Consider the following 15,351-nt stretch of genomic DNA (forward strand, 5'->3'; position numbering starts at 1 on the left):
GAGTCTAGAATGAATGTAATATACATGTAATATATTGGAGGAGTCAGATGTAACATGCTAACATAATTCGTCATTTCTAATCAATAAAGACTGGAATCAGTGCGGAACACAAGGAGCATAAGAAAAATGTCTTTTGGAAATTAATCCAGATAACAATACAGAGAATAGGACCATAAATAATATAATATAGTTAAAAATGTCTCGAAAAAATAGTATATGTAAATATTTTATCAAACGATAATATATATATATATATATATATATATATATATATAAATGTATATACAGTATGCGACCAGTCTTAAGTTGCATAGGTAAATTTGTAGCAATAGGCAAAAATACATTGTATGTGTCAAAATTATCGATTTTTCTTTTATGCCAAAAATCATTAGATTATTAATTAAAGATCATGTTCCATGAAGATATTTTTTTAACTTCCTACTGTAAATATATTAAAACTGAATTTTTGACTAGTAATATGCATTGCTAAGAATCCATTTGGACAATTTTAAAGTCGGTTTTCTCAATATTTTGATTTTCTCAAATAGTTCTGAAAACTAGTCTCAAATAGTATCTCAGCCAAATATTGCCCGATCAAAACAAACCATACATCAAGGGAAAGCTTATTTATTGAAATAATTGATCCTTATTGATTTTAGTTTAGAGCATTGCATTATGGAATCATTGGTACACAGGTGCTCTGGTTACAAATCAATGCTTTGTACATATTCATGTTTTGAGTAAAAAAACAAAAAAATAGGCCATCCAGGATATCTATGCAGAAAGACAATTTGCATACTCAGTATTCAAACCCAGTGTCTAGTATGACATTTCAAAGCTATTGTTCTTGTCTTGTCATCGGTGTGGTGGTGATGGTGATGTGTGTTTCTCCGATTGGTTCAGGGATAATGATTTCGACTATCTGGAGTTCCGGCTGTGGATCGGTCTGTGGTCTGCTTTCTTGTGTCTGGTGCTGGTGGCCACAGACGCCAGTTTCCTGGTGCAGTACTTCACCCGCTTCACAGAGGAGGGCTTTTCTGCTCTCATCAGCTTCATCTTCATCTACGACGCTTTTAAGAAGATGCTCAAACTGGCTCACCATCATCCAATCAACACAGACTTCAACATGGACCTGGTCACGCAGTACGGATGCCACTGCACTCCTCCAGACGGTGAGACCGTCTTTTATATAATCTTGTTTTATTTGTTATTATTATTAGTATATTTAAATTATAATACTATATTAACAGTATAGCTTATTTTAGAGAAAATATCGTAATATATTAACGTTTTAAGTTGCTATTTGGTTTGAATGTTTTACATTTTTTTTCAATTATGCACATGATTTTGATATTCTTAGATCAACACATAATACTCATTAAGAAAACGTTTTGTTTGATTTCTGATTATTTCATATTGCATTTAACACTGCAACATACAGTATTCAGTTTTCTTCATTAGCCGTTTTTTAATTGGAGACAAAATTTACATTTTGAGTTAATCAGTTATTATAATTTTTATACAAACTATTTATATATTTATTTTTGTTATTCAATTTTTTTTGTAGTAATAGTAAGAGTAATATAAATACTTGATTTTCAGAGAAATATATATTAGAGAAATATCTTAATATTTAAATGTTTACTCATTTTAACTCTATTGATAATTTATTTTATTTTATAATTCACATCATATAATTGACTTTTTTTATTATACATGCTTTTTTTCTTCTTATTTTCTTTTTCTTTCCATCTTAATTAATTTTTATATTTATATATATATATATATATATATATATATAGTAATATACTAATAGTAATATATTAACATGAATAGGTTTTCTAGATATAATATTGTTAAAAAAAATTACGCTATTGAAAAAATGTTTACTTTGTTTAAAATATTTAAATTTTGTAATTCACATCGTATAGTTCATACACATGCTATTTATTATTATTTTATTTTTTTAACATACTAATAGTAATATATTAACATTAATACTTTCAGAGAAATTAAATTTTTTTAACATTTTCTTCTAGTTTTGCACAGGACTTGTTTTTTCTCCTAAGAGAACAGGAAATAATAGTGACCAAGAAAAGCAATGAGTGAGAAACTAACACTCAGCATCAGGTTTAATATAAAACTAAACTCATGTTTCGTGTCTTTGATTCGAAGGCAATGCTTCATCTCTGTACATGGAGAAAATGGAGGACCTGATGAACAGCACAGGACAGGTAGAAGCTCTGTGTGTTTGTGTTGACCATTATTCAATTATTAAATACCCACAATGCATCAGATACATTCAAAACTGCCATTTTTGACAAGTTACTGCACATATACAACACATATGATATTTAAAAAGACTAAAACGTTTTTTTTATTGATATGAATGAGGATAATTGTTCATGTTTGTGTTTGCGCAGCAACATCTGAACGCGACCTGGGCGTCTTTGACACGTTCTGAGTGTTTGGAGTGGGGCGGTCAGCTGGTGGGCCCGGCGTGTGAATACGTCCCTGATATCACACTGATGTCCTTCATTCTGTTCTTCGGCACATACACCTGCTCCATGGGTCTGAAGAAGTTCAAAACCAGCCGATTTTTCCCAACTACGGTACACACACACACACACACACACACGGTCATCATCACTCTTTAATGAGGATCTTAACTGGCTTATGCTATACTCATGAGAATAGACTTGGACACCATGCTAACACACACACACACACACACGTTTGTTTTTGTGAAAAGTGTGTTCATCCCATAGGTGTAATGGTTTTTATACTGTACAAACTGTATATTCTATCGCCCTACACCTAACCCTAACCCTCACAGGAAACTTTGTGCATTTTTACTTTCTCAAAAAAACTCATTCTGTATGATTTATAAGCGTTTTGAAATGGGTTATGTCTTCATAAGTCACCCTCTCCTTGTAATACCTGTGTCATACCCATGTCATTATACAGAGTTGTGTCCTGATATGTCACAAAAACAAGAGCGCACACACACACACACACACACAGACTTTAAGATATTATTTGAAATGCATTGCTTCTGAATTGAAGTGTATTTTGGTTTGGCAGCAGTAATGGAAAATCCTTCTAAAAATGCAGTGGCAAATTACCAATCTGGACTCATTAAAACATCATAAATCTCCATTAGTCTCCACTAATTAGAGGTTACAGATTTAAAGATTATAGTTTTTGTTTCCAATTCTGGTGTTTCATTTCTAGTCAGTGATGTATTAGTTTGTGATTTTGATCAAATAAATAATAAAATAAACCTAGAATGTTGATGCTGTGTTATTATTTGAACTGTTAATGTGAATTCATACGCTGAATGGTTGTTTATATTTCGCAGGTCCGCAAACTGATCAGTGATTTCGCCATTATTCTGGCCATCTTCATCTTCTGTGGTGTGGACGCGCTGGTCGGTGTGGATACACCCAAACTAATAGTGCCAAGTGAATTCAAGGTGTGTGTGTGTGTTGATTGGGTTTAATGTCTTTGTGAGGGAACTTCTATGTTACAGTAATACTTTAATAGTACCATATTATACCTTCAAACCACTCACTGAAGTCTGACACTTGAAACCTCTAATACGTGTGTGTGTGTGTGTGTGTGTGTGTGTGTGTGTGTTTGTGTGTGTGTGTGTGTCCAGTGAGAATCTAGTGCTCGTATTGTTACATCAAAATCTGTATTACAACAGATTTACAATATAAGTTTCATTATTAATTCTATCAAACATCATACATGATATAATATATAACAGATCAATAGATTATTTAGTTTCAAATGTTATTATGATGCTCATATTTCTATTTGACTTTAGATAAAGTACATAATATGCATACGTTTATATAATGTTTGCTGATGAACGTTATTTTAAAGTGCCACTTTTGTCATGCTAAAATTATATATATATATATATATATATTGACCTTTGACCTGACCATGCTTTGCTTAATTGTTATCTGGCATCATCAAGATGAATTTGTTCTGACAAAGTTTAACTCTTGAGTTCTTGATCACCATTTTCTAAACTATAGGAAATAAACTTTCATTTGTGAAATTTTGAAGGCGTCTGAATAAATGTTGCTTTCGTTGTATATATTGTAACATATATGTAGTATAAAATATGTGTGTAATTTAAATGTAAAAATAATTATTTATATATATATATATATATAATAATAAATAAAATATGTACAAGAAATTTTTTTAATTTTATTAAAATATAAATATTTATATATACAAAATACCAATAAATAATAAATAAATGTAATATAAATATATGTTGTTGTTTTTTTTATTTGATTTAAATGTCTAATTATCCTGTATTTTTTTTTAACCCTAAATAGCCGACGAGTCCAAATCGTGGTTGGTTTGTTCCACCGTTTGGAGGAAACCCGTGGTGGGTTTGCCTGGCGTCACTCTTACCTGCTCTCCTCGTCACCATCCTCCTCTTCATGGACCAGCAGATCACAGCCGTCATCGTCAACCGCAAGGAGCACAAGCTCAAGGTACAAACTCAGGGGCTGATGTGGAGTGTTATGAGGGGCACTGCTACTGCTCCAGTCGAGACAGGACTTAGATCACAAACACACAGTGCTGTGCTTCATATAGAGAACTGATCATTTACCACAGGTCATGAGTGTTGTTTTTCTCGCCCTGAGCGCAGAAGGGAGCCGGGTATCACCTGGACCTGTTCTGGGTCTCCATTCTCATGATCGTGTGTTCGTTCATGGGTCTACCGTGGTACGTGGCGGCCACCGTCATCTCCATCGCACACATAGACTCCCTCAAGATGGAAACTGAGACCTCGGCACCTGGAGAACAGCCCAAATTCCTCGGAGTCAGGTGAGGGGAAAAGTCCAAATGCATAGAAATCATGAGGAAAACTTAGCTTGAATCGCTCTGGAATAACTTGATTACAGCATCAAAAACTCAAAAGACAAACAATTAAACAAGTTTAATATACCATTGTGGAGCAGCATTTAGACCAATGAGATTTCACTGTGGGCGGGGATATGCAGCATAATGTGAATAAATAGACCATAAACAACCAGCATAATGTGTAAAGATGGATCAATATGGATTTTTACATCCCTGATTTCGATATCTACATAGAATGAGGATGATATAATGCATAATCCATAATCTTCTGTAATGTATTTTTTTTTTATAAAATCTGAAAAAAGGAAAACTTCTGTGCTGCTGACTTTTGATTATTTTTAACTTGAAGAACCAAAATAATGGTAGCACTTTACATGAAGGTTTTATTTGTTAAAATTATATAACTATATTAGTTAACATGAACTATACTTACACAGCATTAATTAATATTAGTTTATGTTAGGTTCAACATTAACTAATACATTATTAAAATCAAAACTTGTATCTGTTAACATTAGTTAATGTCCTTTAAACTAAAGTTAATAAATGTTAATAAAGTTAATAAATGCTGTAAAAATATATTTTTAATTGTTAATTTGTGTTAGTTATTGCGTTGTCACCAAATGAGATCTTACTGTAAAGGGTTACCAAAATAACTAAAACTAAATAAACAAAATAATAATTTATAATTAACCTAATAAAGATCACAAAACACAACAAAATTACTAAAACTTCAACTAAAATGCATTAAAAACTTCTAAAAATAATTGAATTTAAAATATTAATAAAAATGATAATAGTATCTCAATCATACTAAAATAACACTTGTATGTATATACACTATACAATTTAATGACATCACCTGAGATAAACACCTATTTTGCATAGAATTTACTCAAAATTCATTAATAAAATGAAAAGTAGAAGTAGTTTATCATCCGTTAGTATTTATTTTACGTTGGCGAGGCTTTCTGTGAAACTGAGGAGGAAGTAACTCTCATGTTTTATCAGTCAAGCAGACATACAGTAGTGCTAATAATCCCCAAATGAGTAAATATCTCAAAGAAATGATCTGATATATCAGTCCATCACTAGTTATGTGTGGCTTTATTGTGTCACGTTCACCAGACTTCTTTCTCTTGCAGAGAGCAGAGAGTCACAGGAACAATGGTGTTTATTTTGACGGGTCTGTCGGTCTTCATGGCTCCCATTCTGAAGGTTTGTACTTATTCAACCCTATCTACACTGTCCTTTTGAATACTAAAACTCATCTTTATCCTGGAGATTAAGACTGAATGGTGCTTAATGCGTGTGTGTTTGCTTTGAGTTCATGTGTACTGCTTAAAGTTGGCAAAATATGTTTTTTAGCACATACGCACGTATTTATCAGTTTCTTTCTCTTCTGGGAAAACAGACCACGAATATAAATGACTCTGGCTCGTAAATAACAGGATCATAATTCATGTCTGTGATGTAAACAGGAGAGTATTTGAGAAAATATCAGGTGTGTCTACAAAATATTAGGGTATTTTAAGCTTTTCTGAAGTGAATTGAAGGGTTTATAAATGTAAATAAATAAAGGGCTTATATTTATATAGCAGTATATCTACAGCTCTGTGAAACTGGATTTCTTGAATTCATTTCTGAAAAAAAAAAAGTTTAAAATTACTGCTTATCAGAATAAAAAACCAAAATCTATCTGTCTGTCTGTCTGTATCATTGTGAAACATGTCCAAAACCCCTTTAAACCATGTATGATTATGTATTTCTTCAGTGGTTAGTGCATTTACTGCCCCCTACTGGACATGTACTGTGCAAACATCACAGTTTGGTAAAGGACTTTGACCTGTGAACGGAAAAAAAGTCATACCAGGATGTTAAATAAGACCAAGGCTTTCATCTCGTTGTGCTTTTTGTCAATAACACAAATTCTGTTCCGTTGTAAGCTGTTTGCATTGCTCAAATCTCCTCCTTTGGAGACGAGGTTGAATTTGGGGTGTGTTTGATGGATACAGCTTTTTGTCTTTGATTCTGTATGTGTGTACCGTATTTTTCGGACTATAAGTCGCACCTGAGTATAAGTTGCATCAGTCCAAAAATACGTCATGATGAGGAAAAAAACTGGAACTGGACTATAAGTCGCATTTATTTAGAACCAAGAACCAAGAGAAAACATTACCGTCTACAGCCGCGAGAGGGCGCTCTATGTTTTCAGTGTAGACTACAGGAGCACTGAGCAGCATAGAGCGCCCTCTGGCGGCTGGAGACTGTAATGTTTTCTGTTGGTTCATTTCTCTCGGTTCATGTCAAATTAATTTTGATAAATAAGTCGCACCTGACAAGAAGTCGCAGGACCAGCCAGACTATAAAAAAAAAAAGTGTGACTTATAGTCCGGAAAATACGGAATGTATTGCTTTATGTGTCTTAAGACAAATTGAAGCGGTGTTATTGATATAATGCTATAATCCAGTGTGTTTGGTTTGATCTGTGCAGTTCATCCCTATGCCCGTCCTGTACGGTGTGTTCCTCTACATGGGTGTCGCCTCTCTCAATGGTGTCCAGGTGAGTTCCTGCAGCTCAGCGAGTGTCGTGTTACTGTTCTACAGAACGAGATTCTAATCTTCCTGACTAGAGGAACTCCACTGGAGCCTGGGAACCCGAGTGATTCCAAAACTTGATCTGAGTTCAGGACAGTGGGGTTAAATCAGGTGTAAGCATGGATAAATCTAGAACCCGTCAGGACAGATTTGTGCATCAAAAAGTGTTCAAATAATTGTGCTTGCTGTTAAACCTTGATTCATAAGTCATCCGGAGTCTTTTACATCTTTCTAAGCGATCAAACTTAATATATTTATCTTATTATATAAATATTATATTTTTATTATGTCTTTTTTTTGGTACGTTTTTCTGACAACAGGAAATAATAAATTAAATATTTAAAAAGATATAAATATCTAAAATAGAGAACATTCATATTTTTATTCTATTTTATTGTATTATTGTATTCTGTTTTAGTGGTTTTATTTTAATAGATTTTTCTTCAAGAATATTTTATTATGTGTATATATATATATATATATATATTTTTTTTTTTTTTTTTTTTTCATGTTTTTAATATACATATATATAATACAATTTTGTATACTTATATTACTTGTATTTATATTATATATTTATTTAATAAAATAAATCAATTCTATTATACATTATGTATTTAAACATAATACAATAATATTTCACCTAATTTTGGTTATGTCTGCCTCTAAATAAACTATGAATTAATCCTTTTTTTTTGTGTATGTAGTTTATGGATCGTCTGCAGCTCTTGTTGATGCCAGCAAAACACCAACCAGATCTGATCTACCTGAGATACGTACCGCTGAGACGGGTTCACTTCTTCACCTTCATACAGGTGTGTGTGCGTGTGTGTGTGTGGTCACATCTATAGCTTTAGAGCTGTATATGCATGATGAATGTGTGTGTCTGTCACAGGTGCTGTGTTTGGCTCTCCTGTGGGTGTTGAAGTCAACAGTAGCAGCCATCATATTTCCTGTGATGGTGAGTCTTTTATTTGCAAACACAAAATGCACTCAGTTGGTTTAATGATTATCTGATGTGCACTGCATGCAAAACTGGGAATCTAATCAGATTAACAAAGAACTTTTATTCTGTAGTCCTTAAGAAAACCATTTACTTGCACATTCCAGAAACATGCTGACCTGAACACCTTATAATGAAACATCAACTCAAGTTTTTAACCCTATAATCCTATAATATCATATTTACTTGATTATCCATACATCATGTTTTTAGAAAAAGCATATAAAAATTTGAGTCCTAAATATTATCACACGCCTTTTGAGGAATGTTTATTTGTTCTTCTCTCAATCTTCATTATATTGCATTGCATTATATCTTTTGATCATAAAACTAAATATCGTAAATCGTAAATATCTTACTAAGACATTATTGGAAAATACAGATTGACAGCTGATATGTATATGCATTTGATATAATACTTAATAATTATCTTACACTGTTATAAAGTTCTCATTGACTTCTCTCAGAATTTCATCTTACTTTTTTGTCCATATAAATATCAGAAACTGCATCAAATTGCATACTTTTGCTCAGTTCTCAAAAATGAGATCATCATACAACATGTATCAAAAATAAGAATCAAAACACGTATATCTCATTAAAGTTTCTATAAACTCTTCCATTTAAAAACAAAACAAAAAAAAAGATTTCCTTTATACGTGAGGCTTTTCAGGGTTAATTTCCACACATCTGAAACCTCTTTCTGTTGTTTTTTCCAGATTCTTGCATTAGTCGCCTTGAGAAAGGCCATGGATTATGTGTTCTCGCAGCACGATCTCAGTTACCTGGATGACGTCATGCCCGAGAAAGACAAGAAGAAGAAAGAGGACGAGAAGAAGAAGAAAAAGAAAGGAAGCATTGACAGTGACATGAACGACGTGAGTCTCTCTCTCTCTCTGTGTGTGTGTATGTGTGTGTGTGTGTGTGTGTGTGTGTGTGTGTGTGTGTGTGGCAGAAACGGGCATTTCTGTAAAGCTGCAGTGGTAAGAATGTGCCACCCCTGCGTTTACAGTCGGATTTCCCAGCCATTGAGAACGTTCCCAGCATAAAGATCTCAATGGAGACCATGGAACTGGAGACAGTGCTGGGGGAGAAGCCCTCAGACCGTGAGTAAACCTCGCGCAGGGCTCCAGCCGTCACTCTGTCCTGTTACTAACCACTTCAATAATGGCCTCTCCCTGTCCTCTTCCGGCTTTCCTCACGCACTCCTCCGGAAAACATCTCTGAATCCCGTCCTCCTCGTTGTTTATGGTGTTGCTTGGTTTCCTGGCCTGTGTGGATAACAGATAATACAAACTTAATCACTATACTGCAACTTTGTGTGTTCTGCATGTATTCATAGAGTCAACATGCAATCAATGGACCCTATGTACTTTGCTAATACATGTGCCTTTTCGTGCATGATTTATTCCAAATGTTTGTCTTTCAAAATAACTTGATCTAAATTTAAATTTGATTTAAAACCAGTTCGCTTGTCATTGATCGCTCTTATTTCTCAAACTCTCCAAGCACTTGGATTTATTCTGCTCTATATTTATTGGATTTATGTGGAATTTAGTGATTAATGATTTCAGGTCCATAACGGTTGCATAAGCGATTTCTTTTGTCAATTATTGTGGGAGAAACAATACAAAAAAATTCCTATTCACAACCTTCAGACGGCCATTCAGTAAGATTTCATTTGACAAAAAAAATTCAGCTTTGCACCACAGGAATAAATTACATTTTACAATATATTCAAACAGAAAACAATTATTAGAAATTGCAATAATATTTCACAATATTACTGATTTTACTGTATTTTTACTCTAATAAATGCAGCCTTAGTGAGCAGAAGAGATTTTCTAAAATGGTTCCATCCCCAAAATCTCAAAAATAATAACTAAACAGTTTTTATATATATATATATATATTTATATATATAACATAAAATTACTTTTAATATAAAAATAAAATATCTCTGATTGTACAATTATGAATTGCATACAAACACGTTTTCAGTGAAGAAACAACTTTTGACATATAACACTGAATCAAACACTATCTCATGTTGACTTTAACTTGATGGTTTTTATCTCTGCATTTCCAGTTTTTTTCTGCCTCTTTTAATTCTAACCACTAACCAATCAATTCTTCTTTTCAGCTGCATCATAACATATTATGCATATTATTTTCTCCCTCTATGATTTGATAATCTGCTCTGTATGTGTATGTATGTACTGTATATTAACAGCACATGCTTGTTTCTCATAGGAAAGCCCTTGTCCTTACTCACTCCCTGCTGATGGAAAACAATTTTTCCTTTCCAAGACTGTGTCAAGGTAAATCTGTGTGTGCACATACATGTCTATAATTATCTAGCTTATATCAGCATGAGATCTATGCCGGCTCTGGCTGCTTTATGGTGCATATTTACCATGTTATTTTAGTCTTAATTTTAGTCAAATCTCTGAAATGCATTGGCAAACCAATCCATTAGCATTAAATGCATGCCTATGAGCTATTTGTTTGTAATCATCTCTAACAGCTCTCTCTTTTGGTTTCTCCTAGTCAGGATTTAAACCCCTTTAAGAAGATGGTGCCTCAGATCAGAATTGATTTGGACACCGACAACAACAGATTCTTCTGGAAAACGTCCTCCGAAACGTCCCTTTAAACACTCCTGAAAACACTATTAGGTCCAGATGATGGTTTGGTCATTCAGCTAAACAAAATCAACTTTGCTAGAATGTTTCTATTTAAAGTCCAAAAAGAAAGGACAAGTGGTATTTAAACACTACAACCAATAGCTGCACAAACAAACTTTACCAAAGAGTTATTTTTTAAAAACTTTATTGAGTTTTTTAGCTCCTCAATATGTTCTTCTGACGTTTTGGTTACGTTACTGTTGCAAAGTTGGGGGGAAAAAGTATTTTTGTTATTGATTTATTTTTTTTGGTTCTGGGTCCAGACTGATTTTTTCCCCCGTTAATTATTTTTACATTTTTATAACCATATTTTATTAAACCGAAAGCATATCAGAATTATGTCATAATCAATCTTAATATTGTAGAAACAAATAAGGTATAAAACAAAACAAACTTGAGGTTTGAGTTTTCTTTTGGCCAAATAACTGCACTTCATTCAAAGGAACATTATCAATGAACATAATTCTGTTTTCTATGGAAGCTACAGAATTTAAAAAATAGAAACTGTCATTGCAAATTATTTCACTATTCTTTTTTTCCTTCAATCCTGAGATTTAAACTTAAAATTCTCAGAGAAAAGTCAGAATTGTGAGATATAAACTTTTTTCTTGAAATTCAGAGTTTATAGTTTACAATTGTGACTTTTATTCTCAGAATTCAGTTTAAATCTCGCAATTCTGAGAAAATAATGTCAGATTTGTGAGATTTTAAAGAAAATCAGCAACATGAGCTAAAATACTGCAATTACCTTTTATTTATTGCATAAAAGGGCCATAGTTTCCATAGTTTTCTTTGATTCTTTGTTGCTGTTTTTTTTCTCTGAAAACTCAAACCTTTAGTCTTTTAGAAGTGAATTTAAGTGTGTATTACTACTTAACCACAATGGTGGCCGTAACTTTCCCAATATGGGAAACTCTGGTTTTAAAGACAGACAATCGTTCCCGTTCTTAACAAGACACTTCAGAAAGTGGGAAACACTCGATATGAATATTATTTTCTAGTTCTACCTCTTATGATGGACAGTAGGTGCCAGGCACTCTTGTGTTTGAGTGAAGCATTTCTCTATGCAGTATGAAACGGTTGTCAACGGCTATCTTAAAGTCACGTGACGGGAAGACCGGGAACCGCGCTGGATGTTCTTGACTATGAAATTCCCTCTGCCCTTGTGTGAACTCCAGATCCGTTTCTTCATAAATGACAATCCGTAACAGGACGGACACTTTCAATGTGATCGCGTTTAATGTATTTACTATGAAGCAGTTGATTTATGGTGATTTTATTACCTGGATATTTTTATTATACTTTTTTTTTTTTTTTAAAGAAGTAATGGTGTAGATAGTGACGTCTTTTATACTGAGATGAAACGTTGAGAGGTGTAAGGACTCAATAAATGAGATTTAATGTGGAACAGCTGCACCAAGTGACAGCAATACGCAAATGTCCTTGTTTTGTGTGTGTGTGTGTGTGTGTGTGTGTGTGTGTGTTTGTGGGAACTTAAAAGCTGCCATTAAGACAGATCATTTATCATTTTCCCTTTCATTCAGCACAAGGATATTTCAGTAAGAAAATCTGGTGTAGAATATTTTTTGAAATATCATTATATATATATATATATATATATACATGGTTTATATATATATATATATATATATATATATATATATATATATATATATATATATATATATATATATATAAACTGTTCAGTCATTAAAACTTGAATATAGAGACATAAGTCAGTGTTTATACATGGATCTGTTCATCATCGCTAATCAATAATGTCTTCCTTTTCTTTTGATTGATCAAATTGCTTGTGCATTTTCAAGGACTAAACTTTTTTAGTTAGATGCATGATATTTTGTCATAAATCTTGTTTTAGATGCTGTTTTTCAAAATCTATTGAGATTATTTATTGTCCTCCTCTTCTGAAAGCTGTCTTACTCTCTGTGATTATAAGTGACGCTACAGGCAATAATGAGATTAACAGCTGATTGCTGTTCTGTAAAAGGGAATCACTCTGTAGCACTGTGAGGCGATGGGCAAATTAAAGCAATTATTAAACCTCATTCTGTTGTCTGATGCATTCAAATGAGCTTTTATACCTAACTCTGGGTGTGTGTTCACAGTGCGTGTGTGTGTGTGTTCACTGCTGTGTGTGTGCACTACTTTGGACGGGTTAAATGCAGAGCATGAATTCTGAGTATGGGTCACCATACTTGGCTGAATGTCACGTCACCGATTCACTGATATTGTTACAGCAACACCAGTTAATTTGTGTGTGTGTGTGTGTGTGTTTTGTACTCTTGATGTTTTAGTGTGTAACCCCTTCTTTGGTGTCTGTGTTTTTACTGCATTGTGGCTGAAGTATTGATTTAATTTCATGCATATGCAAAAACATACACTAGTTCATGTGTGTCTGTTTTGCACTCTCTATTTTAGAGTGTCAACCTTTCATTGCTGTGCACTTTTTTTTAATCGTGAATGATCTGTAGATTGTAAATGCAAAAAATGCAATATAATTACAAAAAAAAAGAACTTTTTTTTTTCTTTTTTTCTTTCATTAATTTCCAATGGCAGTGATATTTGACAACGAGCAACACAAATCTTTTTTTTTTTTTTTTAAATGGCCATTTAGCTTTTTCCAAGATTTTTTATTCATGTATTTATTTATTTTTTTGTAGTCACATAGCGACTGACGTAAAAGCCATCGAGTCTCGTAACATTCCAACGGAGTAGCGATTTTTTTTATTTTTTTGTCTGAACAACACCAGACGGTTAAAATCAAAATAACATCTACCCATTTAAAGTATGATGAATTCAATTAATACATTCAAGTTTATAAATGAACAGTATGTACCTATATTCAGATGAAAACACTTGTTACCTACTAATTACCTGAAAAAACCTTTCCAATTCTTCCTCTGAGGTCAAAATGCTGCAGGACAAAGCCAAACATCTCTATGTAACAGAACCTGAAATGGGAATCTGGGTCTAATCTGAATAAAAGCCCAGAGGCCAGAGACACTGTGTTCTAGTCTTCAACTCATGCCTTTACCTGTCCAAATCCAACATAATACTGTTTTCCCATTTCTTGCACTTCTCTGACCAAATCTTGAAATCTAACCTCCCCGTGATCGTTTTCACACACATGTTTCACTGAGATAAATCGTGTTTACATGTGGATAAAAGGCAGAATGACTGGTCAACATCTAAATTGCTCACTATCACCTCACAAGCATCTTCCAAGAAGATAACCAGAGCTGAAATTCACATATTTTCCATTTCAGTGATTCAGGATCTCATCGCGGTATTGGATTTGAGTCCAAACAGATTGTCGTCACACTGGAGTCTGGACTAAATATCATCATATGCTTGGACAACTTTAATACGTTGTCGTTAGTGGTTTCTTTAATCATCTCCTGATATGTGGCCTTTCTCACGAATTTCACCTTCTCTGTCGTTTACTAGTTATAGGATGTAAGCAAACGCACGTCTGCTCTATTAACCCATGGGTCACTGTATAACAATGAGTAAGATCTATGAGATCGAGCCAGGAACCTTTAAATGAGCTTTCATATGTTAAATCAATCATAAAACATTTTCAGTTAGAAAATATTTTATTAGCTTTATAATTAACTTCTATTACTCACACCACTAAGAGACTTTACAAAACAGTATTGTAGCTATTTACCAAAGTTCAGCCTTCTAAAAGATTCTGATCAATGAGTCAAGCATCGACCATCAGAATTAATTTAACCAGTTAAAACTTTTTTTTTTTAAGTAATATGACATTTAACTCAATATTTTAAAGTCAGTTTCATGTAATTAAACTTAAAATGACCTGAAAAGTCAATTTGATTATTCTTTAAAATCTATGGTACAAGCTGATTATTTACAGTGATCAGATGGAAATGAAAACTTTTCTTCTCAGGAAAGTTGTTGAGAAAATGTTGCCTAAACACTTAATGTGGTATCACAGGATCAACCACAGTCTTCTCGCGACATCTAGTGGCCATTTAGCAAAACTGCAGAAGAGATTGTCAATCTTGCTTCAAAGCCTGTTATTATTTAAAACGAAATCGTTTTAATTAGTTTAAGTATTTGATCTGATTGTACACTTTGTGCCCTGATTGTGAATACTATTATACATTAATGTTAATTAATTTT

General features: G+C 33.2%; 1 protein-coding gene across 8 annotated transcripts in view; it reads left to right on the forward strand.

Annotated features, from left to right (window-relative positions):
* Window positions 1-13,581, forward strand: part of LOC127941442 (electrogenic sodium bicarbonate cotransporter 1) — a 44,583-nt gene extending 31,002 nt beyond the window's left edge. For 3 of the 8 annotated variants that reach the window (XM_052536469.1, XM_052536472.1, XM_052536475.1), the window contains 13 exons: window positions 904-1,172; window positions 2,176-2,234; window positions 2,424-2,612; window positions 3,362-3,475; window positions 4,362-4,523; window positions 4,682-4,860; window positions 6,042-6,114; window positions 7,391-7,459; window positions 8,202-8,309; window positions 8,390-8,455; window positions 9,217-9,375; window positions 10,751-10,818; window positions 11,048-13,581. In XM_052536469.1, the coding sequence (XP_052392429.1) occupies window positions 904-1,172; window positions 2,176-2,234; window positions 2,424-2,612; window positions 3,362-3,475; window positions 4,362-4,523; window positions 4,682-4,860; window positions 6,042-6,114; window positions 7,391-7,459; window positions 8,202-8,309; window positions 8,390-8,455; window positions 9,217-9,375; window positions 10,751-10,818; window positions 11,048-11,153 (1,621 nt within the window). In that variant the 3' untranslated portion in view covers window positions 11,154-13,581. Of the gene's footprint in view, window positions 1-903; window positions 1,173-2,175; window positions 2,235-2,423; window positions 2,613-3,361; window positions 3,476-4,361; window positions 4,524-4,681; window positions 4,861-6,041; window positions 6,115-7,390; window positions 7,460-8,201; window positions 8,310-8,389; window positions 8,456-9,216; window positions 9,376-9,509; window positions 9,604-10,750; window positions 10,819-11,047 lie in introns of all 8 variants that reach the window. The other 5 variants (XM_052536470.1, XM_052536474.1, XR_008149020.1 and 2 more) reach the window with 4 other exon arrangements.
* Window positions 13,582-15,351: the final 1,770 nt, after the last annotated feature.

This window comes from Carassius gibelio, chromosome A21 (genome assembly GCF_023724105.1).
Source record: "Carassius gibelio isolate Cgi1373 ecotype wild population from Czech Republic chromosome A21, carGib1.2-hapl.c, whole genome shotgun sequence".
Classification (NCBI taxonomy): domain Eukaryota; kingdom Metazoa; phylum Chordata; class Actinopteri; order Cypriniformes; family Cyprinidae; genus Carassius; species Carassius gibelio.